We start from the raw sequence: 24,868 nt of genomic DNA on the forward strand, positions 1-24,868 counted from the left end.
TGAAGTAAGTCAGAAAGAGAAAAACAAATACCATATATTAACGCATATATGTGGAACCTAGAAAAATGGTACAGATGAACCGGTTTGCAGGGCAGAAATTGAGACACAGATGTAGAGAACAAACGTATGGACACCAAGGCGGGAAACTGGCTGGGAGTTGGTGGTGGTGGTGTGATGAATTGGGCAATTGGGATTGACATGTATACACTGATGTGTATAAAATTGATGACTAATAAGAACCTGCTGCATAAAAAAATAAATAGAATTTAAAAATTAAAAAAAATAAATCAATGAAGTCCCTTGTGATTCTGGGTTAATATGACTTCTGGAAATCAGTACTGTCTTTCCACTAACTATTTTGTCTCAATGCCACAAGATGAGTAATTCCCCAAGTTAGCTTCATCTCAGTGGTTTCTTTTTTTTTTTTTTTTTTTTTTTGCGGTGATCTCCCTAGGGAAAGAGTCTCCCTCTGAGATTATCTTTGGTTTTGCAAGTTCATTTTTTAAGCTCTAGGTAACTCTGGACATAGACCTGATACGTAGTGTGGCGATGCAGAGGACAAAGGACCCTAGACAAAGATTATCTAGGATAAGCAGTAGAAATACAAACTCCTTTATTATGCTCTTCAATGTCCCCCTGTTTTCTCCACTGGCATGCCCAGCATAGTGCTAAGAATCAAGTGGTCTTGAACCTGGCATCAAAACAGCTAAACCCTGTTCTGGACATACCCTACTTGCCTCTTCAGATCTAGCTGCCAGCCTCCCCAACCCTGCTCTGTGCCCCAGGAGGCTGACCTCTATGGATATCAACTGCTCCCTTGCCCTGCACCTTCCCGTTGGCCCACGGGAAGCCCTGGAATGAGGGGGAGAGAGAAGTCAGGGTATTTATCCCCTGGCTCCCTTCCTGTCAGCGGCATGAGCCCCTCCACCTCCTGAAGGTCTCAGTTCCTATTAGGCCGCCCTCTGCGCATAGCACCCTCTGTCCCTGGTTCCGGTTTCAGGAACTGCTCCCTCCTCTGGCTCCTTGAGGCCTAGCAGTGGGAAGGGAGGCCCACTCTTCCTAGACCTAGACCATCCTTTGAAGTTTCCATGTACCGTGTGTACACGTTGTAACAGTCCCTTTACTAAACCCTCCCGGAATTATCTTAATTTGCCATCTGCTTCTTGCTGAGACCCCTATCAAATCAATAATGGCCTTGACCACGTGATAGGTTCCTATCCCAACCCCAAGAACAGAGTCTGTTTGATGGGTGAGAACAGTTGTCATGGATAGTTAGGACCGTGACTTCCACACCATTTTCTGCATAAATCAAACCCACCACTGTTAAGAGAAGTCTGGTCCCTGGGATGAAGTAGAGGTAATCCACAGAGTCACTCTTCCACTTTCTTTGAAAATCTAAAGCTATGCTAGTGCCCTTGGGTGGCTCCAGTGCATCTTGGGAAATTCTTCTCCTCATGTCCTGCTCTTCTAGACCCTCCTGCTTTCCCCTTTGTTCTCCTGCCTTAAGAGGTGGGGGAAGAGGGTTGAAGAGTAAGAACTCGGTATCAATGACTGGAGAGGACTGTGCTATCTCCAATCTTCCTGGTCAATTTTCTCCCCTCAGTGCATTTCTGGTAAGTGTGCACTGTGGCTTCCTGTGGTCCAGAGTCCCCTGATGTGTGAGATGACAGTTTACAAACTGCATTCCATATCAGCTGGTAAAATCACATGTTGAATATCCTAGACTGTCCAGATAAGTCCATGCAGAGTCCTGCTGTTGACAATCTTCTCTCTAAATTAGCCTTTAAGGTCAATGCCAGCCAGTAACTGAACTAATTGTATTTATTACTAAAGGTAACTCTAAACAATGTTCCAGGAGGGCTCTGGGCTTTTCCAGTGGGAGGAACTTGCAGTGTCCTGTAAAAGCCAAGATATGAGGAGGGGCAACAAAAGGCCTCCTCCCTCTGCAGTCCAGGAAGTGAAAGTTTTTACTCCCAAACCCCAGCTTCGTTTGCATACTCCATGGAGGGTCTGGGAAACCCTGAGCAGCATCACCCACCACTCTCCCATGCCTAACATCTTGTCCGTTCCCACCACACCAGAGTGGAAGCACCCGGGCAGGTCAAAAGCAAGCCAAACGACAGCACCGGCGCTGCCACGGGCTCTGGCAGCCCTGTCCCTGAATATTTACTCTTTCTTCAGGGCTCTTGGCACAGTCTCTGCGGCAAAGTTTGGGGGAGGAGGCTGGGAGGGCGCCAAGCACCCAGTGGATCCCACGAGGCAGGTGGTTTCGTGCCAGGTCCCCTGCCATCCCCGTGGGTCCACGCAGGCTCTCGGGCGGCCCGAGAGACAGAAATAGCCCCTGCGGCTTTCCCAGGCTGGTGATGAATGAGCCCAAGGCCCTGATGGAGGCATCAAAGGCCCCGTGACAGAGCCGCTCTGTTTGTAAATTCTCAGGCGCTTGGCTGAAAGCGCTTCGCAAGCTGTTTGGGAGCCAGAGGCAGAGGATGTCGGCTGGGCCTGTCACCTCCAAGTTGCGCGGGAACTATGGTCAGATGGCTGGGAGTGAGGGCAGCCCGCCTTTGAGGCAGGGAGTGATGAATGGGGGGGAGTGGTTTTGCAAGTCATGCATTTAGGGGAAAAATACCAAGTGGCAGGGGAAAATGAAAAGAACATGCCAGGCGGCCCTAAGGGGCCAAGTGTGAAGGCCTCTTTTGGAGGGCGTGAAATGTCTGGCTTCAGGACCCTAGAGTCTTTGGGTGATGCAACCTTCCGGCTTCTGCAGACTTGTAATCAAGGCTCAGATCCCTGAACCCTCTGTGGGTCTGGAGAGTCAGTGATAGAACCGAAAGTAAAATTTACTGTGACTCTTAACACTGACAAGAGAATGGTGCCCGGATGCATCAGCTTTCTGAGACAGGTCTTAGAACCACCCTGAACCAATCTTTCTTCATCTGTAAAATGGGGACAAGAACACAAACCTCTAGGCGATGAGGGGATGAGAGATAGAGTTTTTAAAGTGTTTGGTAGGATACCACCTATAGTTGGTATTTAACAAATAAAACCATGACATCGTGCCATCAAGACAAGAATGGAAATGCTCGGACTCCAGTCCTGCTGAGATACAGAGACATCATGGAGATTCCGTTACACCTGTGAGAAAGACTGCTTTCCCAAAGCAAACCCAGTTATCCTCAGCAGCACAAAAACAACCTTGCCGTCTGACTTGGCTCCATGTTTGCTAAGCCCATTTTAGCTGCCATGAAGAGCTGATGTGGAATGTAGAAAGCAGCATAATTCTGTTGCAGAGAGAGGTGATAGTACAGAGGATTAGAGACACGTGTTGATGCTCTGAGAACAAGATGCCAAGACAGGATTAAGTGTGCGAGGCTTTTATTAGTGGAAATGCCTGTGGGAGAAGATGGGGAGAGAGCTAGGCTAGGCTGCGAGGGTCATCAGACCGTGATGCAAGTCTGACCTGAGTAAAGGAAGGAGGGAGGGTGCATGGGTGGGAATGTTCTAGTCTGTTCTGCAGTCCATGAACTTGGCTAGGGCACTGGGGAGTCCTGGAGCCAAAGTCAGCTGTCACAGGACAGGAATGAGTCTGCCTTAGTATCTCTGCCCTGCCCTGTCGTTGGCATACAACCTCACTGCAAATACAGTGATGGATTTCAGAGCCCAGCAGCTGGGGTCTGTGGTCATTCGATTACTGCAGCTGTAGGTCTTCCAGGCACATTCTCCTGGCAGCCCCAATATATTTTTGTAAGAAGTCCTGCCCAAGGCAAAACATGATTGTGGTAGGTTAAGAAAGAAAGAAAGAGAGAAAGGGAGAAAGGGAGGAAAGGAGGAAGGAGAGAGAGAAAAAAAGAGAAAGAAAATACTAGCCACACAAATTCCTCTTTGCCTGTACATGAGCCGCTTGGCAGTGTGATTTTGCTATTCCTCCCATCAAGAGATGGATATATCTTTCTACTCCTTGAATCTGGACTTGACCAGGTGAATTGCTCTGGCCATGGGAACATTCACAAACATGGCGCAGCAGAGGATTGAAAGGTGTGTATGCATTGGGACTTGCCCCCTCTTGCTACTTCTGGAAGCCTAAGATCTCCATGAGAAGAGCACAGACTAGCGTCCTGGAGGCTGAGAGACCATATGAAGCAGAGACCACCCACCTTCCCACCATACCTGTGAGTGAGGCCATCCTGGAGCATCCAGCCCCCACCGAGCTGCCAGTGACTGGAGAGACCAGCCAAGCTGGACTAGAACCAAAAGAGCGAATGGATAACCCTTAGTGTCGTAAGAAAGAATAAATGCCTGTTGTTTTAAGCCACTAGGTTTTGGGCTGGTTTGTTATGTAGCAAAAGCTAATCAACATGTCCATCTTGTAGATGGAAAAACTGAAACCTGGAGACGTGTGAAGTCCCTTAATGGGTCTGGAGGTGTTACCATTGTTTCCTCAGAGTCTCCCACTCCAAGCTGGGCTTGACCAGATGGCTCTGAGTTTGGGGTCAGCTTTACTCATTTGCTTACTATTTGCCTCCCTGCTGGAGTGAACTGAGATTGGGACCCAGAACTCAACCTTTAATAAGCCTCTATGGAATGAATGATGCTAAGGCGTCAGGAGTCCCTTCTATGACTTCGAAGCCATGAGAACACAAGTGGAGGAATTTCCAGTCTTCTAAGCATGGGAGGGGAGGGAGGGGTGCAGGGATACAGTGATCCCCCCCAAAACAGATTATCAATTCCTACAGGCAGGGGCAGAATTTCTGTTTCTCTTATATTCTTCTTCACTCCTGTGCTAGTCCCATAAGCTACCATTTGTTCATTCATTCAACAAATATTTCTTGAGTGTGCCAAGAACAAAGCAGATGGAGATCCCCAGTCTTATGGAGCTTACATTCTTGGGAGCAAACAGGCGATAGATAGGATATGTAAGTAAACTGTACAATATATTGGAAAATGGTAAGCACCAAGCATTAAACCTACAGGGGGGAAGGGGAGGGGGAGCAATGGGCTGGGGGCGTTGACATTTTAGTTGGGGTAGCCAGGGAGCCTCCTGAGAAGGTGCCATTTGATTCGAGACTAAAGATAGATAGGGAAAGAGCAAGCCGTAGGGATATTTGTGGGAAAAGCATAGCACAGGAAGTGCAATGGCCCTGAGGCCAGAGCCTGGGGAGTGTCCAGGAGCACAGGGAGGCCAGGGTGGAAGAAGAGTGAACAAGAATTAGTAGGAGATGAGTTCAGACAGGTAAGGGGTGGAGGTGGGGGTGGGTGCACGTCATGAAGGAAGCTGTAGATCAGAGTTACGACTTTGAGTGAAATCAGGAGCCCTTTGCGATTCAGCAGCAGAGGAGCGAAGTGATCTGACATTTTCACAGGATCCCTCTGGCTGCTGTGTTAAGAATCCTCTGAAAGGAGTCAAGGGCAGAGTGGGGTACCAGTTAGGCAGGTACGGCCTTAACCACGGACTTGCTTTCAATTGAAATGAAAGCCGGGGTGTTTAGCCTGGGGCCTGTGTTAGAAGGAATGCTCAGTCGCCATTTGCTGGGGGAAAATATTGAATCGTGTCTTTCCGCCAGAATTATGGTGCCTGAGAGAGCAGCCAAGGGGACGTTGCTTCTGGACCTGAACAACTTCTGCTTTGATAATGACAGTGAAGCACCAAACAACCAATTCAACTTCACCACGCCATCCGGAGTGGGGAGCAGCCGCAGATTTTTACAGGATCCAGCTGGCTCCGGGAAAATCGTGGTCAGTTAACGGTTACTGCGTCATCGAAAGGGCATTGGGGAAATTGGTCTAACATGCGTAGTGCTTTTGCTGCTCCATAGAGAGAAATTTCCAAAGTAACTCCCTCTCCAAGCGACTGTAACTGACAAACTTAATAGTGACTCTGTTTTCCCCATTTGCTCTTTATTTTACCCAAGTTCCAGGAATTGTTTGTTATGCATGGTTATGCCTGGGGTGCTAAGGATTGGATTCTTTCTTGCATAGCTTGCGGTTCGCAGGCTCCGTGCCTGGTTAGCTTGCTTCCACAGTCACGTATCCGTGCCCTCTGGGCTCAAGCACTTTTGTTTATTTCAGTGCTCATGCCTTGCCATAGTGGTGTGAGGTGAGAGAGAGCAGGGCCAGGGCCATGAGTGTGTCCTGCTGAATTCCGCAATGTAGAACCACTGGAGACCCCAAAAAGAGGGACATCACCACTGAGGCAAATACATAATTGGAAAAAGAATGGCAGTAAAAGGCAGGTCTCAATGAGCTGTGTGAGACATTTAACAACAAGGTTCCCACTGGAGGGTTGGGGGGAAAGGAGGAGAGAGGTAGAAGGGCAGGGTAAGGTGGGGGGCTTACAGGGGGGTGGTATTGATGGGGGAGATCTTTGTATCAGAGATAAAGCCTCAGGAAGAAGAGAAAGCAGCCCACTAGCCACCCTCTCAAACATCCCCTTCTCCACCTCCCAACCCCCAAAAAGTCGTACCAATTTTATTCACTGTGTCAACTAAAAATAACTTCTATTTTTTTCTGTTTGAGAAATTAATACATGTTAACTGTAGAAAACGTAGGAAACACAGAAAGGCATTACTAGTCAGTAATAACCACTATTAACATGTTGATATATTTCTTTCTGTCTTCTTCCCTATGCAATTTTATGTATAGTCTATACATATATGCATAAGTATTCTAAATGATGAAAATAACCTTGCATGTAGGATTCTGTATCATGCTTCTCTTTGACTTAACCACAAATCTTAAACCTATGCTGGGCAATAGTGCTTGATGAACATCTTTAAACAGATTCTCTCTCCTGATAAATTCTTTCAAATAAGTTCTCTAGCAGTGAGCAAAGGTATGGACATAACTTTTTAAAGCTCCTCCTATGGGAAAAAGTGCTTTCCAGAAGGGTTTTGCAATTTACATGTCCACTAACAGTACATGAAAATGTCAGTTCAATTAAAAGGATTGTTTATTCTGTGTAATCTGATCTCTGTGTTTTAATCTAGTTGATTGGTGATCTAGATTATGAAAATCCAAGTAATCTAGCAGCCGGCAATAAATACACTGTGATAATCCAAGTGCAGGATGTTGCCCCTCCTTACTATAAAAGCAAGTATCATTTTGGTTTATTTCATGAAGCATCTTCCTTGAGTAGCTGTGACTAAACTGTGTTGGGCAATGCTTGGGCTTGGGCTGGGGATGTATTTATGTTCAAAAGGAGACTTCCAAAAGCCCCAACACTTCGGAATCAGACCAGCCTCCTCCCGTCCTTCACCAAGAACAGTTAATCAGTCTCCCAAGTCCCTTCTTCTGTGTCACCTACTAAAATCTCGAGGATCTGCTGCCTCCCCGCCAGCTCCGCTGCACCTCCATCCCACTAGCATTGCTCTAATGCAGAACCTCGTCTTTCGGAGCTGAATTACAACACTAAGAGTGTTTCAAGAGTCTTTCTGTCCACCTTTAGTCCTGTCCCTTTCCAACGCATCCACCACATTTCTGACAGTGATCTTCAGGAAACGCAAATGCCACCATATTACTTCTTGCTGAAAGCCCTTGAGTGTCTCTCCATAGCTGTCAAGTTCACATTCAAACTCTTTGGCTTGGCACAAAGCAATAAAGCGAGTCACGTGAATTTTTTGGTTTCCAAATGCATATAAAAGTTACATTTACACTATATACTGTAATCTGTTAAGTGTGCAATAGCACTGTCTTAAAAAATAATGTACATACTTTAATTAAAAATACTTTATTGCTAAAAACTGCCAACCATCATCTGAACCTTCAGCGAGTCATAAGCTTTTTGCAATGGTAACATCAAAGATCACTGATCACAGATCACTATAACAATATAATAATGAGGAAAACGTTTGAAATATTGCAGGAATTACCAAAACATGACACAGAAACACAAAATGAGCAAATGCTGTTGGAAACATAGTGCCGATAGACTTGCTCAACACTGGGTTGCCACAATGTTCGATCTGTAAAAAACACAGTATCTCCAAACTGCAATACGTAAAACGCAACAGAATGAGGGATGCCTGTATTGTGATTTAATTTTTTTTTCCTATTTCCGTTTATAGATAATATCTACATTTATATCCTAACAAGCCCAGAAAATGAGTTTCCTCTTGTCTTTGATAGCCCATCCTACGTATTTGCCGTGTCGGAATTAAGCCCATGTAAGTAACCGACGAGACACAGACTCCAGTGCTCTTGGTAGACCCCTTCATCCGGACGCACTTGGGTGGAGGGAGGCTCCCTGTCAGAGGCCCTGGTGCTGTTGTGCACAGCGACACAGAGCTGATTCCTGTTTATTGCATGTCTTACTTCTTTTTAAATTCTCCTCACTGTGGAGGAGCCCTTCAGGTGAAATCCAGATTTTGAAAACTGTTGATTAAACTGCATTTCTCTGAACCCCCTGATTGCCTCTTTGTCTGGGTGCCTGATTCCGCTAATCCTCTCTTTTTGCAGCCTAAGTTTTCCCTTGGTCTCCACTGTGATTTTTATCCAGCTCACTCAGAGAATTGAAATTTAAAAATAGAGAGAAGGCTTCCCATTTCTAGATTTCTTTCACTGAAAAACAAAATAAAGATGTTTTCTCTCTCCCTTTGAAGGATTCCCTGGAGGCCTCTTTTTCCACTCTGTAGGATGCCTCGATTTCTGCAGGCTCCTCCCCACTCCATCCACATGGGCTTCTCACCGTCTCTCCCAGTGAAGGGGAGACTGTCAATTCTAGAATAATCAGACCTCACCACAGTCTTTGAGACTTTGATTGTGGATACTTCTACACTAAAAACCAAACAAAACAAACCCCCAAATCTCCCTCTAACATGATCTCCTCTTCATTTCGTTCTCTCTCTTTATGATGAGCTCCATTTCCTGACATTACATTTTAAGCAAAACTCAAAAAGAGGGTCTGAAGAAAATGCTGTCGATTCCTTATGCCTTATCCAGTGACTAATAAGTGCAACAGGAATAGGCTTTTTATGAATTCACAGATCTTGCTACAATTATTAATCACCTACTCTGGGTCAAGCACATAGTGCTGTTCTATATAGTTGAATAAGAGAAGATGCTTCTCTTGAGGAGTATAATTTATGAGGAAGAACTTCTATAAAACAAGCAAGCCAGAAGTCCAGCAGCCCACCAACAAGACTTGCAGAATAAGCAAAATGGAACAGGATTTTTTTTTTTTTTTTTTTTTGGTACGCGGGCCTCTCACTGTTGTGGCCTCTCCTGTTGCGGAGCGCAGGCTCCGGACGCGCAGGCTCAGCGGCCATGGCTCACGGGAAGCCCTGGAACAGGATTTAAAGATCAAAAATATTGGGCTTCCCTGGTGGCGCAGTGGTTGAGAGTCCGCCTGCCGATGCAGGGGAGGCAGGTTCGTGCCCCGGTCCGGGAAGATCCCACATGCCGCGGAGCGGCTGGGCCCGTGAGCCATGGCCACTGAGCCTGCGCGTCCGGAGCCTGTGCTCCGCAACGGGAGAGGCCACAACAGTGAGAGGCCCGCGTACCGCTAAAAAAAAAAAAAAAAAAAAAAAAAAAATTCCTTAAAAATTATGTTTTTCATCTTGTTTTATAAGAGCAACCCATGCTCGTTATGGACAATTTGAAAAATAAAAAAGACAACACCACTGCAAAAGGATGTATATGTGAAGGTTCTTTGCAGCACTAGGATCCTATAATCATTGGTGTGCTTGGAGTCTATATGAGGGTATGAATTGTCTTTTAGACTTCGCAGTACTGCTTGAATCATACGGCCAGTTTCCTAGTGGGTGTCATTAGTGTAATTTGAATTTAAAAGATGTAAAACCTACAGAGTTTGAACAGCAAATAGGCCCCCAAAAGTCTTTCTGCCCATGGCACTGAGAATGCCTGCCCCCAGTTCCTCCCGTCACCCCCAAAGCAGGACTAATCTCAGATATTGTTTTCAGCAGTAACCGCGGGTACTTTATTCTTCTAGCTAGAACCCGGGTTGGAAGGATGCAAGCGGCAGATAAAGACTTCCCCCAGAAAGGCATCGTGTACTCCATCTCCACCGGAGGGGCCAGCCAGCACTACCCAAATATATTTTGGATTAATCCCCAAACGGGAGAACTCCAGCTGGTGATTAAAGCAGACTACGAGACAACCCCCGTCTATACTCTCAGAATCCAGGCCACCAACAGCGAGGACAGCAGCTCAGTCACTGTGAGTGGGGCTCTCTGGTGCAGGCAGCCCTGTGTGATAGAATGACTGGTTCAGGGCCAGGAGGCCGAGTTCATTTCTCAACTTTGATCCCAATTTGCCAAGGGGGTCCGAGCAATGCTTATCTTTGTACCCTGATTTCTCTCTCACACATGGAGAGTCACCTCATAACCCAATGCCTGAATAGTCCAGTTCCTCTGATGACTTGCTTTGAATTAGTGGGACGATGTTTTCAATGATGTGTAAGGCTTGGCATTGCTAGCTGAGAAAAAGATGTGCTAAGTTGAAGGTAATTGTCGTGTTTGTTAGCCTGGGTTTTTGAGAGGAATGAATGGAGTCCACTTTGGGAGCTAACTAGAGAGAACATTTCAATTTATTCCTGGGCTCAGAAATAGCTGAAATCCCCAAATTTCAGAGGTAGAATGAATACGACTCAAAAATTCATAAGCTTTTAAAAAGGGTGATGATCACATAAGTCCCTTTCAGGGCTGACATTCTATGATTCCGTGCTGGCAGGCATCCCAGTCCATATTCCAATTCACCAGGCATAAAAGATGGTGATGAAAGAGAACAGGCTGGCCCTTGCTTGTGGCAGGCCAGCACCACCGGCTCAGGGCAGTGCTGAGATCCCAGGCTACACACAAGACCACGGCTAACCCAGGTCACCTCCTTCTATCCCAGTGGTTCTCAACCCCGGCTGCGTATTAGAATCGGCTGGGGAACATAAAAATTGTGCCTGGGGACTTCCCTGGTAGCGCAGTGGTTAAGAATCTGCCTGCCAATGCAGAGGACACGGGTCCGAGCCTTGGTCCGGGAAGATCCCACGTGCCACGGAGCAGCTAAGCCCATGTGCCACAACTACTGAGCCTGAGCTCTAGAGCCCGTGAGCCACAACTACTGAGCCCGCGCGCCTAGAGCCTGTGCTCCGCAACAAGAGAAGCCACCGCAATGAGAAGCCCATGCACCACAACAAAGAGTAAGCCCCGCTCGCAGCAACTAGAGAAAGCCAGTGCACAGCAACGAAGACCCAAGGCAGCCAATCAATCAATCAACCAACTAATCAAGGAAGAAAAAAAAAAATCAGGCCTGGGCCCCACCTTCCAGGGAGTCCAATTCATTTGGTCTGGAGAGGGCCAAAGTGGAGCCATGGTTGAGAGCCACTGTTCGATCTTCCAAAGTTAAAGACAGAACTTCCAACTCACAGGGGCAGCAAGCAAGGAAGCACAGGAGGGTCACCATAAATCCATCATCATTACTGGAAAAACAACTCAGCATCATCTGGGGATGAGCACGTGTGTCTAGCTGCATGTGTGTGGGGGCGTGTGGAAAGGTATTGTTATGTATATTATGCACATGTGCGTGTACACACACAACACACAGAAGAGAAGTTAATAGCTTAGGACTTGGAGTAAGACAGACCTAAGTTCAAATCCCAGCTCTGACACTCACCAGCTGAATGGCCTTAGGTCAATTACCTAATCTCCCTAAGCCTCAGCTTCCCCATCTGTAAAATGGGAATAAACATATTATCTATCTCGGATGAGGTTAAACCTCACGAATTCACAAAAAGCACATATACTCAGTAAGGCCACTTTCCTGCTGCTCTAGGTTACTGTGAACATCATTGAAGAAAATGATGAAAAGCCGATCTGTACCCCAAACTCGTACTCCCTGGCCATCCCAGTGGATCTGAAAGTTGGCACAAATATTTACAATTTCAAGCTCACGTGTACTGACCTTGATTCCAGCCCCAGGTCTTTTCGTTACTCCATTGGCCCAGGTATGGTATTGATGTCAGTGGTCCTGGACCCTCGCTGAGGGCTCCTGGTGTTGGAGGCTGTAGCAGCTGTTTAGGGAGAAGGGGTGGGGGTCTGAGCTCACACACTGATCTGGCACAGCTTGTAGGGGGTGGGGTGTTTTGAATGAGGAAACCAGGGATGAGGAGTCAAATGGTTCCGGAATTCCCAGTCCCCCCGCTTGGCTTCCCCTTCTCACCTAACTCTTCCCAGACTCCCATACCTGGCTGCCTAAAGGCCCAAGGAACAGTGAATCCCACTGATGGTGACCTGCCCCCCCACCCCCAATTCCCAGCCTGTTGTAGCATTCATGAATCAGATTAGTGTAGCTTAAAAAAATTTTTTTTTAGTCCAACTCCTTCCCCACCTCTTTTCCTGCAAGCTTGTGGGGGGCGGGGGGCAGGGGAATCCCAGTCCTCTCTCTGGATAATAATAGATGAAATAGATTAAATGCATTTTGAAACGTGTCCTCAGGAATTCTCTTCTGCTCCATTCATTTTCTCTCTTTAAAAATATACCATTGTGGGAGGGAAAGAAAAGAGCACCCCTCAATGGAAATGAGACCAAAATAGTTCATCTAATGAAGTGCCGGGGCCAGAGATTTAAACCCAAACAAGCAGAGCAGTTTCACGTGAAAGAGTGAAAATCCAGCTCCGCCGCCGCCTGCGCCTGCTGAGCCCTGGCAGAGCCGGAACTGGAGCAGCAGGAAGCCTCTCGAGCAGGCTGTGTCACAAGACCCAGGGGCAGAGCCCACCTTGAGACTGCAGTGGCCGGAGATGGAAATAATCCAGACTGAGAACCCACAGGCCTTTATGGGGCACTTCACTGCTGCGGAGTAAAACTGCATCATGCCCCGGTCCATTTACTGGTTTTCATTTGGTAGTTGAGTCTGTAGTCACCGGAGGAATGAGCAAGAACTGCTTGGGCGGGCAGCCTCTCTGCTCTGGGCTCCCTAAGCTGTGAGCCTGTAGCCCCAAACGAGCCGCTGGGGAGGTGGGGATGGGGACTGCTGTCCCTGCCAGCCCAGGAGGCACCTTCTTTTGGGAGACGCCAGGGACATCTGTCACGGGTGTGAGCAGCCCGGTTTTATGAAAGGCGTGCAGTGAACTTGGCCCATGGCTAGGGACGTGGCCCCCTCTTCCCTCTTGCCGCCCACTGATCGGTCTGAGCGTGAGTTACTCACTGTTACCAAGTTAATGCTGGTGAAGAGCACTGGCCGCACCAGGATTGCCAGCTCCCTGCCTGATGCTCAGCGTGGTGGCGGCCATTCTCCCTGGACACCTGCGCTGGTGCCCTTTTCTACTCTCATTTTCGTTGCAGCCACACTGGTTGTGAGCAAGAGTCTGTCTGTACTCGTGAAATCTCGGGTGCTGTTAAGGCCCACATCCTGTCACTGCCCCAGCCCTGGTACATCAGAAGTAGTCTACACCTGAGGTGGGACGTTTAAGAAAAAGACTGAATGTAGTTTTCGTCTAATCCTTATTTCTCACGCTCTTTTCTTCCTTTTCCCCACATCCTTGCATCAACATCTCATTTAGGCAACATCAACAGTCATTTCACCTTCTCTCCCAACGCCGGGTCCAATGTTACAAGCCTGGTCCTCGCGACTCGCTTTGACTACGCCAGTGGGCTGGATAAGATCTGGAACTACAAACTACTTGTCTACATAACGGATGACAACTTGCTGTCCGACAGGAAGAGCGCTGGAGCTCTTGTTGCAACAGGCACAGTGACACTGAGTATTAGTGTCATTCCTCACCCAACCACGACTGTCACCACAACCCCCAGGGTAAGGGTTTTGGGAGCTGGACTTCCCAGCTACATCCCTCGTAATTGATGTTGATGGAGCCCCTTGACCTCGGAGAAATGTGGGGTGGACGGAGAAGAGTTGAGGTGTTAGGATGTTGCCAGGAACACCAACCATGGGCTAGATTGGAATAGTCACTGGGTGGTAGAAAAAAATCTGGGTGAGACCTTGGGCTTATAGAACCACTGACTTCTCCTAGTCTGGTAAAGAAGGAGGTACACATATGCACAGACTTGTGATAGATCAGGCATTTCCCATCCAGGGTATGGACATGTTGCCGCCTTCACAAGCCCTTCTCTGCTTGCTCTTAAGAGCCAATACAAGTCCGTGTCCATGAGAGCAGCTAGCTGCCAGATGCTCTTCCCTACTTCTTTTGAAGAGTCACCATTTGTCAATCTGTACACTACTCCTCACCTCCACTCCAAAAAAAAAAATCCACTTATTCAATCTGCAGATATTGATTTAATACCTATAATATGCCAAGCACTGTGGTGAATAAGCCAGAAATGATCTCTGCTCTCTCCTGGAGCTGAGAGTATAGCTTAGTGGTTCTCAGTTGTGGTCCCCACAGCAGCAGCATCACCTGGAAACTTGTTAGAAACCAAATTCTTTTTTTTTTTTAATTGGTGAAACTGAGACTTCTGACAGCTTTAAATTTTATTAATTAATTTATTTAGTTTTGGCTGTGTTGGGTCTTCGTTTCTGTACGAAGGCTTTCTCTAGTTGGGGCGAGCGGGGGTCACTCTTCATCGCGGTGCGCGGGCCTCTCACTGTTGCGGCCTCTCTTGTTGCGGAGCACAGGCTCCGGACACACAGGCTCAGTAGTTGTGGCTCACGGGCCTAGTTGCTCCGCGGCATGTGGGATCTTCCCAGACCGGGGCTCGAACCCGTGTCCCCTGCATTGGCAGGCAGATTCTCAACCACTGCGCCACCAGGGAAGCCCCCAGAAAAGCAAATTCTTGAGCCCGCCCCGGAACACTAAAGTTATACCTCACCCAACCATGATTCATCACTACAACTTCCAGGGAAGGATGTTGAAACCTGGAGTCCTCACCACATCCCCAGACCTACTGGATCAGAAACTGTGGGGTGGGACCCAACAATCTGTGTTTTTAATAAGCCTTCCAGGCCATTCTGATTGCACTAAAGCTTTAGAGCCTCTGATCTAGAGGGGGAGACGGATTACAAATAGGTGTGAAAATTAATAAACTACCTACAGATTGTCATAAACAGTAGGAAGAAAATAAGCAGGTGCCACAATAGAATCAGTGTGATGAAGGAAGGGAGCGTCTTGGAATCTGACAAAAGGATTATCGCCCCTGGCTTCTTGGATGACCTGGCTCATATTCGTGCAGACCCTTTTTTCCCCTTTCCTCCTGATCCTCGTAAAAGTTGAGCCCTTGGGGCTTCCCTGGTGGCGCAGTGGTTGAGAGTCTCCCTGCCGATGCAGGGGACATGGGTTCGTGCCCCGGTCCGGGAAGATCCCACATGCCGCGGAGCGGCTGGGCCCGTGAGCCATGGCCGCTGAGCCTGCGCGTCCGGAGTCTGTGCTCCGCAACGGGAGAGGCCACAACAGTGAGAGGCCCGCGTACCGCAAAAAAAAAAAAAAAAAAAAAAGTTGCGCCCTTGGTCGGCAGCCCCATACTTGGAGTATGCCAGAGGAAAAGGAACCAGAACCTCAGAAAGCCACGTGTGACAGGTCAAATTCTGCTTCTCAGAGTCTTACCAAGAGCTGCTTAATATTCCTTTCCTGTAGGCTGGAGTCAATATTACTCCCAATGAATGGAGGCATTAGGTGACCTGAAGGGCTTTCAGTTGTGGTAGGAGCCAGTAGGTGCCCCAAGTAAGGAATTGCCACCTTTCTGCAACTTACAACACAACCCAGCTCTGACATCTCCAACCTAGAAATCTCCATAACTTGTTTGTTATCAGTCTCCCTCCCTGGAAAGCAAATGCTGAACTTGAGGTCTCACTGTGATAACAGCCTGCTCAGCTGGCAGCACAGCTGGTAGTGAGTGAACACTGAGAAGCCTACAAAGTGCTAAAAAAAAATAACAACAAAAAACCCCAACTTTCATGGCTCATGCCTTCCCAGTGAGAGACAATAGCTATATTAGTCCCTAGCTTATGCCATGATTAGTCAGGAAAAAAAGCCAATGGAATTTTTAGCTTTGGGGAAGAAGAAAGAGAATGAAATGAGGCCTAGAGGTGCTCTCCACTTCCTTACATTTTCTGGGTTTTGGTCTAATGGATGTCTGGCAAGACTATAAATAAGGTGATGGGTTGAAGAGTGAGAACGATGAGCACACAGATGCCCGATGTTTAGAGCAAGAACAAAAAGCAGAATGAACATTCAGCCACCCAGCGTGAGAGGGTTCTGATGTCAAAGACTACCGCCTCCACGCATCCCGCCCCCTTCTGTCATTCAAGCCCAGGATCACCTACTGGATCCTGAGGAAGAACGTGTATTCTCCATCGGCCTGGTATGTGCCTTTTGTCATCACTTTGGGCTCCATGTTGCTTCTGGGTCTCCTGGTGTCCCTGATCGTCCTGTTGGCCAAAGCCATCCACAGACACTGTCCCTGCAAGACTGGGAAGCACAAGAAACCTCTGTAAGTTGCCAGTGGGCTGGGCCCTTCCCCCATTTCCTTTCAGAGGATACTGCTTCTGGTGATGTCCGGAGAAGGAAAGGTAGACAGTTAGGATTTCTCCACAGGGTAGAGAGGGTGCCTGGAATGAAGAAAGGAAATGGAGCTACGGGGGAGACATCCCAGCTCTCCTTGTCCTGGTGGACCCCCTTCATCACCTGCCGGGCCGGGAAACTGTTCCTTTGCTTTTCCCTGGCACCTGCCCGGTCCGTGATGAGTTCTCAATGAAATCGGGGCTTCAGCCTCTTGGTGACCTTGTCCTGGATAAAATCTCCAGAAACAAGGCCGGTTGTGAGTAGTAGTAGAATATCCCGTGCTGTTATTTGTAGAATATTTAAAGGATGGGATGGAATTAGAGGAAGCACGAAAAACTAATAAGGAAATTAAGCTTTTGGCTCCAGTGACTGAACTGGGCTTTGGTGTGACTAAATAATCATTGTTCTTTTGTGCATGGCCCCCTCAAGGGCTGTAAACGCAGGCCTGCTTCCTCTCCCTGGGATGCTCACCTGCTCACTTATATGCCTCTTTCTGTGACACTCTGCGGAGTGTCTTTTACTGGCTAAAGGGAGGTACTAGAGTAAAGTGGAGAAAGCATCAAATTGTTACAAGCTTCCCCAGAGCCAGTTTCTTGAGTCTTAGTAGCTCTTACAGTGAGAACGTGATGGTTCTGAGCCTGGGCTTTGGAGTCAGATAAGGTTGAGGTTCAACTTGGGTCTGCCATTTTCTGGGTATATGGCTTTGGGCAAGTGACAACCTCTGTGAATCTCATATCTTTATTTGAAGACCAAACAATTAAATGAGCAAATGCAAAGGAACCACTTAGCACTGTTCCAGATGTAGAGTAAATGCTTAATACACTATTATTTTTTTAAATCTTGTTGCATGATTTTTCATGCCTGAGTCCCAGTGAGCTTAGGATTCTAGATTCTAAGTTTAGCTCTGTACACCCAAATATCTTGAGGTATTGGAACTTGAATTTTGGAATTTCTCACTGGCAAAAAGAAGGGGTGATAAGACTCATGTGCCTTTTAAAGGTATTTTGAAGATTAACTACTACTGTCAAATAATTTAAAATCTATGGATGAAAGGCTGTATAAAAGTATAAGTATTAGCATAAAGATGTGCATTGCATCTTGCCATATTTATTGGGGACATTCGTTGCTATTGGCAACCTTGACTTCAAGGTAAGAAAGCCTTGAGCATCTGCTGAAATTAAAAAAGGTCTTTTTATTTGGACTCTACTCACAAATTGATTTGAGGGAAAAAAAAAAAAAAAACAGCCCCAAAAGAGTGATGCTTAAGCTTGTAAGGATGGCGGTGCTCTGTAATGGGATTTGGGCAGAAGTTCTTAAAGGAAGTAATCCAATAGACACTGCAACTCACATGCAATTTATGGTTAAATGTGTGCCTTGAACCTGGTGGTTTCAGTTACCTTCTAAATATTGTTTTCAACATGGTTGACTTTTAAAAACCTAGCTAGTAGTTCAGACTCAGACCTGGCCTCTCTGGCAATTTGTTGTACTATATGGCAACCAATATTTGTCCCATAGCAGAGAATAAAATTAGAATCACAGAATAATAGAATCCAAGGTTCTCATGGGAAGGGTCTTAAGAGTCCAGGTGTCCAGCTCTTCACATTACAGGAGGCCAGGGTTTAACTGCTAGTCATCGAACCTTCCCACTGTGAGCCAAATCTTCTGCTCAGGTGGCTACTGGGGAGGAAGACCAGGCAGGAAGAATCGCTGGGCGGTCTGATGGGGTCGTCATGCCCTCACTCAGTGTTGTCAGAGAACATAGGTTCCCTGAAGTTCTCTAAAGCAATAGTTTTCAAACTTATCAAACTCCCAAGCCTCCTTAGTCCCAACCCAGCAGTGATGGAGCAGGGCTGGGAGCCCACTCTGCATTTTAGCCCCCTGCCCTGGTCCCTCTTTCAATCAACCCCTGAATCCTGGGGAACACAGTTGCCCAAAGGCCCCCATGTTGTCACGTGTGTACCAGTGCAGATTGCTCTCAGGTTAATTCTTGTCCATCCCTTCTGCCCCGATACAGGGTGAAGAAAGTAGGTATGTACGGTGCCGATTACCTTTGTTTGTTGCTCTTATTGTTTTTCGCTTGCTCTGTTGTGCTACATAAAAGGGTTCCAACTTGGTGGAGAATCAGGGCACAGTCCTGTGTTGGTGGGTTTTCCACCACATCATCTGTGGATGGAACGAAAACAGAGGTCGGACATAGCTGGAGGAAGGGGAGGGCAGGGCAGGGTGCATGGGGCCGTTGGTCTGCTTGGGTCTCATTCGGTCCTGCCTGTTCCTTACTGAGTCACCTCCAATCAGCTCGACATCGGCAGCTAAAGGTCTGCTCCCCACCAAGTGGGTCAGGATTGGAGAATTCTCCATGAGTTAAACACAGAATCTACTTGCTGCTACACACAGAGGGGGTGACCCCTTCTGAGGACAGCTAGTGCTGTCCTAGCTGTCTAGGACAGCTAGACAGATGCCTCTTTTTAAGGAACAAATGATACTTTATTCTCAGATTGTGATGGATCTCATCATTCTCACATGTTACTTAGGTTAGGGTCGTTAGAAATGGGGGCTGGGTGCAGTCAGATGGGCTGGGAGAGGTGAGTGATTTCAGGGCGCTGGTGAATTGAGCAAGGCCCATCTGAGGAGACGTCACCACTGTCTCCAAAACTGTGGCCTCAGGGAGACTCCAAGCTATGAGGAGAGACAGGACAAAGAACTGGAAAGAGTGTTTTTGAAAAATGATTGCTCTAATCACTCCAGCCACAGGCGTGTGCATCTGACATGACCAAGGGATATCTCAGCAGGGTTAGAAATTTAACTACAGTGGTTATTGATCATATCGAATGACATAATTTTAATAAATGAGATTTTTCACAAACTATCTCCCATCCTAGTTACTTTGTAAAAAGGGCATAGGGAATGGATGCAAAGAATCCTCAGATGACAAGCAAAGGTAACAAACCCCTCTTTCTTTTTTTACCTATAAAGCCATTTAAAAGCTAGTTTCCAGTAATGACAATAAGCTGGAAAAAGAATTAAAAATTTTTAATTGTGTATTATGCGAGTGTGTGTGTGTTTCTGAGAAGGTGGAAGGAGGTCAACAAACAGGTCTAGAGACAGAAAATTCTTTGCTATGCCTGCAATACTAAGCTCAAATCCTGCTTAAGAGAGATCTCATTGTAGGGGTAAAATTTTAAGGTCAATTTAGTGTCCAAGAAGCTTAACTTCTGTCTGTCCTCCTCCCTGCAGAAATGAAGAACACAAAGAGAGAGGCAGCTGCGGTGAGGCTGGCTGGCCCCGGGGCACCGGGTTGGGGAGGATCTCTGGTCTCCCCCCGGCCATCTTGCCACAGCCCCACGGGGGCGTTTATCATTCAGGGAGATGCTTGTATCTGGCCACTGGAGCAGACTGCTGTGTGACGAGCTCCTGATAGAATTTGTTCCCTTCACTGAACCTGCCTGCCGCTATATTTGCAGAAGAACTGGATTTCATAAATATTGAATAGTGGTGTTTATTATCTATACTAGTTCTCTAGGAGAGTGAGTTAGGGGAGAGGAGCTTAAAGACCAGAACTGGTGCTTCAGCCTTCAATGGGATTTACTTTTGCTTTGCTTTTCCGCACCTTGAGGGAAAAGTGATAGAGAAAGAGTGCGGTGGGAGGCTGAGGCTGGTTCTGCCCTCTCGGCCATATGACCTTGACCTCAGGGACTCCCTCCGCCTCTTTAAGCTTTAGATTCCTCACCTGTGGAATGGGAGTGAGAACAGCTGCCCTGAGATAACAGGTGGGGAAATACTGGGAAAATTATGAAGAGTCATGTAAATGCAAAGTGTCACAGGACAGCTGGGGAGTTACCTCCTCACCTGACCTCCTGATTTTTCTTTCACTGACCCTGATCCACCCACTGGAAGTGATGGAACTTGAAGGTGACCCCCTCCCAGGTCTCCCCTAACCCCTAATAATAGGACTTTGTTATGATCTAAGATCCATGAATTTGGGAAATGAAGGCAGGATGAGGAGGAAGTATCGCTTCAGGCCAGTCCCCTAAGTGCTTATAAGCACTGGTCTGCACACAGGAGGCAGGGGTGATCTCCTGTCTCCTGGGTCTTATTATTGCCTAAGGCAAGTACCTTTGATGATGCCACTCAGAGACTTAGACATATGTATAGCTGAATTCGTCGATTAAATAAATCAATCCCCCTGGCCGTAAAAAGTGCAGCTTCTGAGTTGGTCAAATGGAGGAAAGCTGTACAATCTCCATTCCTTCTGATTTCACAGAGGGGAGCTGTGGGCAAGTGAGTAGGTAACGGCTTATGTGATGAAAACGGGGGTCAAAGGCCCATTAAACTCCAAACACCGTCCTCGTGAGTGTGCTGAACAACAGCATCATTGGAGGGCACCGTGTGAGGGAAGGGGGTGTTTCCACGGGGCAGAGGTCAGGTCCTGGAGGGCAGCACAGAGTACAGGTCAGGGGAGAGAATAAGGTGTGGAACACCAGGCTTAGGTGAGGCAGGCCAGGCCCAGATGCAGCGCTGCATTGGCCTAGGCTGACTCATCTGTGCCTGCCCTGCACGTAACATCTGCCCGGCAGATCCCGCGTAGGTGATGTCGATCTTGGCCGGTGCTGCGTGACATTTCTGCTCTTGCTCCTGTGCAGCTTAGACAGCGTTTACTCAGGACGCTTTCCTACCCCCCAAGTCTGGATTAAATGTCCTCTTCCCACCCCTGTTCCCCCACGCCCCCATAGTATCCTATATTCCCCCATCATAATCTTTATCACAGTAAATCGCAGTGCCTCTTTGTCAATGGTTCCTGCTTGATTGCAAGCTTTGGGCGGGCGGTAACCAGCCCTGCCTTGTTCACCGATGTGTCCCGAGCATCTAGCAGCACAGTGCCTACTGAATAAATCAATGTCAGGAAGGCCCTGGGTAAGGAACCTGGGCTGTAAGGAAGAACAGCCTCTCCTGGGGCGAGGAGGGTAGGGCTGTGCTTGAAGCCGTCTCTTTCTTTTCCCTAGGAAACAATCCAGATGAACACTGTCTTTGATGGAGAAGCCACAGACCCAGGTAATTAAGTGGCAGTGTCGCCCACACGGGCACTGATCATATTCCAGGCTGGTGGAGTCATGGAGGACCATATCCCACGTCCTGCTCTTCACTCAGTCTGTCAATACGTTTGGTTGTCGGGCTTACGCAGTGCTGATCCTTCCAGGCGGCACCGCAACATGAGATCAGCTCAAAACAGAGCTGGTTTGTAGATGCTCAAGCACATGATCACGCGTGAGGCCTCAGCAGGTTTCCACCTAAAGGGTCCCACTCGAGGGCCATGCCTCTGTCCAGCCTCCCTCCCTGAATCACAGGCCGGTTCAGGAAGCTGGGGAATTCGGTAACACACTGGGTCTTCTGCTCACTGGGATGCAACCTCCCCCCACCCCGCCGCTGCCCCATCCTGTCTGAATGCTTCTAAACACCATCCTATTGGTAACGAGAGATATGGAGAAATGGCAAGCTGGGCTTCTTTTTTTCCTCGATCAGGGCCAAGAATTCCTTCTTGGACAGCAAGATGAACATAAGGTAAAGCTGGCCTCCAGAGCTCTCATCACCCCCATGAAATCAGCTCCAAATTTAGCTCCTTTACACACATCCCTTCACTTACAAAGGCTCAATTATAGACGTGAATAAAGGGAAGGAAACCAAATTCGGGAGGCAAGTGCGTTGGCTTCCTGCCACCCTCACATGCGAACGGCTCTGCTTGGTCCTCCTCAGAGGGAGGATGGCTCCTCTCCAGGACAGGCTGCCGCTGCTGCTGGAATTAAATTTCCCTCTATTATTAGGTACTTGTTACCATAATGTGCCCACATTAGCATAAGTGCTGGTGGGATCCTCTGCCTGAGAGGCCACTCATGCTGTAGGGAAACAGCAGGAGCAGGGGCACGCCGGAAACTAGATCTTCTGGGGCAAAAGCCAGGGAGGACCGAGGCTGTTCTGCGTCTGTGTGTTTGCGAGAAGGAAAAAGGAAGCGATGAGCCAACTGGACTAATGTGAACAAACATCAATTAGCGTCTGCAGGTTCCGACACAATAAAAATGGCTCCCTTGCATCATCTCAACTGGGGCCAGATTTGTGTGTCTGTGTCTGCAAATCTCTGCTAACATAACATAGATAAAAATCATCAAAGTCTTTTCCTCCTTCCTTGGTGAACTCCTGTTTATATTAGGGATTCAGGGGATCTTTTTAAACAAACAAATCAGAACATAATGGGTCACCCCATGAGAAACTGAACCTAACTTATCTGAAGCTCACATTGAGTTCGAGACTTCTGTGGCCTCTCATCTTGCCACTGAGGTGACCTTGAGACTCTCCTAAACCTTTCTTTCCAGGGAAGCGTGAGATTTGCTACCTGTGTGGTCAGAGCCACACATCTCAGCTCATGGAAAGGGCAGGCAGGTGAAGATTGTTTGTGTTCTTCACAAGCCTGCTTTCAATCTTTCTAGCTGCTTCATATTTCCCTGGGGGTGAGAAGAGAGCAGGGTGGAGATGGGGGAGAAGAGAAGCATTTGGATTCCTTTGTTTATACATTGTTGGTGTAATTTTTTTCCCTAGTTACTGGGGCAATATATGAATTCAACACAAAAACTGGAGCCAGAAAGTGGAAAGATCCCTTAACCCAAATGCCAAAATGGAAGGAGTCCAGCCCTCAGGGAGCTGCTCCAAGAAGACCTGTCACTGGGGAAGGGACCGGACCACCAAGGAGCACCCACAAGGAAGGAGATGGGCTGAGCGACAAAGCACAGGCCAAGAATACAGGCCCAGGGTCCAGGAGCCAGGACGGCAAGCCAAGCACCCCAAAGAGCAGAAACTCAGCCCTTCCGAGTGGGGGTTCCCCCAAACCGCACCCAGAAAAGTGAACGGTGTCTGGCTGCCTGGCCCACAGCACAGCACAGGGAGGGAGCTTGACTGTCTGGGACGCTGCCTCACCCTACGTTCCTCGAGGGCAGGGTGGGGGTGGAGGGCTGAAAATGTGGAGGATCCAGGGTCCCAGGTGGAATGTTTGACAGACTTTAAAATGAACAGAAAGGGGTTTGATCTCAGAGTTGCCTTTTTCTGAGACAGCCCAGGAGAGATTTTGCCCTGGCCTCAGTACCTCTGATCAGCTGGACTGCTAACTGGTGGGTGTGGACTTGTGTTTCTTCTTCACATTGACCTCTAGGAAACTCTGTTCCGTTCGCCCCTAGGAAGTGCACGAGACCTCCTGCCTAAATTCCGAGGACTACCCTCCCACCTGGTTTCACCTTATTTTCCTGTCTTTATTTCAGCATCACCCAGATTTCTTCACTTATAAATACAGTTCAACACCGTATACCATTGTAAGTTACGTCTAATCTTTTCAAAAGAGGCAGAGCAGTGGGAAAAAAAGGATGAATAATGAGTTGTTCACCTGGGAAGAAGAAAACACACTAGATACCTTTAATTCTTTTTCGTTAAGGTAAAACTGATAATGCAATAAAGCGCACAGATCGAAGGCATTCAGCTCAGTACTATGTAGACTCTTCCCCGATGCAACCAATATTCGGGTATTTATTGTCATGGATTACTTTTGCCTTTTTGAAATTTCCTATAAATGAAAAAAGAGCTCCCCATTTCTTTTGTATCTGGCTCCTTTGGCTGAGCACCATGTCTGTGAGATTCACCCAGCTGTACTGTGAACCAGTCATGCAGGGCTCTTCATTGTGTCTCTTATCCCAGTGAGGGAATCTACCACATGTCATTTATCCATTCCACACTTGGGTAGCTGCTCCAAGTTTTTTACTGTTATAAGGTATAGCACTGTGCACTTCCTTGTACCTGTCTTTCCATAGCATAAACATGTGTTTCGTCTGAGCCTGCTCCTAGGAGTGGGATTGCAAGAGCTATTGCTGGAATCTGCTGAGAATTCTGAAGTTGGTGGCTCCAACTTATACTTCCAAGGATGGAGAGTTCTGACTGCTTTACTCCCTTGTCAACACTTGGTGTTGTCGGTCCTTTTCATTTTAGCCATCCTGGTCAAAATTCCTCTTGAACTAAAGTCACTGCTTTTCTCAAAGCTAAAACAACACCAGCCCTACAACCTACCTGCCCCGCTCCTTCCCTGCCTTCTGGGATTGGTGGAGGGGGGAACCACAGGACTCAGAGCAGAGACACAGTGGGAAGCTCTAGCCATTCATACAGCTGGGAGTTTCACTGTGGCCACAAGCAGTGACCTGAAAATAAATCTCTCTGCAATGCAACAGGAAATGGAAATTTTCAGTGCATGCCTGGTGAAGGCCGAGCAATCCTCACCTTTGCTCAATGTCCTGCTCCCCAGCTGCTGGGCCCCTAGTCCAGTAACCAGGAAAAAGGACCAGATGAGAGTCTACTGGAGCAGCACCCCGTTTCCCAGGTGGAGAGCCAGATGAG

The 24,868-nt window shown here is 47.7% G+C and overlaps 1 protein-coding gene across 1 annotated transcript in view; it reads left to right on the forward strand.

The window, feature by feature from the left end:
• CDHR3 (cadherin related family member 3) overlaps nt 1-23,340 on the forward strand; it is a 71,755-nt gene extending 48,415 nt beyond the window's left edge. Inside the window, exons 9-18 of the mRNA XM_067041638.1 lie at nt 5,559-5,730; nt 6,981-7,083; nt 8,058-8,156; nt 9,941-10,167; nt 11,773-11,944; nt 13,499-13,749; nt 16,198-16,379; nt 18,465-18,474; nt 21,451-21,499; nt 23,036-23,340. Coding sequence (XP_066897739.1) covers nt 5,559-5,730; nt 6,981-7,083; nt 8,058-8,156; nt 9,941-10,167; nt 11,773-11,944; nt 13,499-13,749; nt 16,198-16,379; nt 18,465-18,474; nt 21,451-21,499; nt 23,036-23,340 — 1,570 coding nt within the window. The remainder of the gene's footprint in view (nt 1-5,558; nt 5,731-6,980; nt 7,084-8,057; nt 8,157-9,940; nt 10,168-11,772; nt 11,945-13,498; nt 13,750-16,197; nt 16,380-18,464; nt 18,475-21,450; nt 21,500-23,035) is intronic.
• Nucleotides 23,341-24,868: the final 1,528 nt, after the last annotated feature.

The sequence above is a fragment of the Kogia breviceps genome, chromosome 9 (genome assembly GCF_026419965.1).
Source record: "Kogia breviceps isolate mKogBre1 chromosome 9, mKogBre1 haplotype 1, whole genome shotgun sequence".
Classification (NCBI taxonomy): Eukaryota; Metazoa; Chordata; class Mammalia; order Artiodactyla; family Physeteridae; genus Kogia; species Kogia breviceps.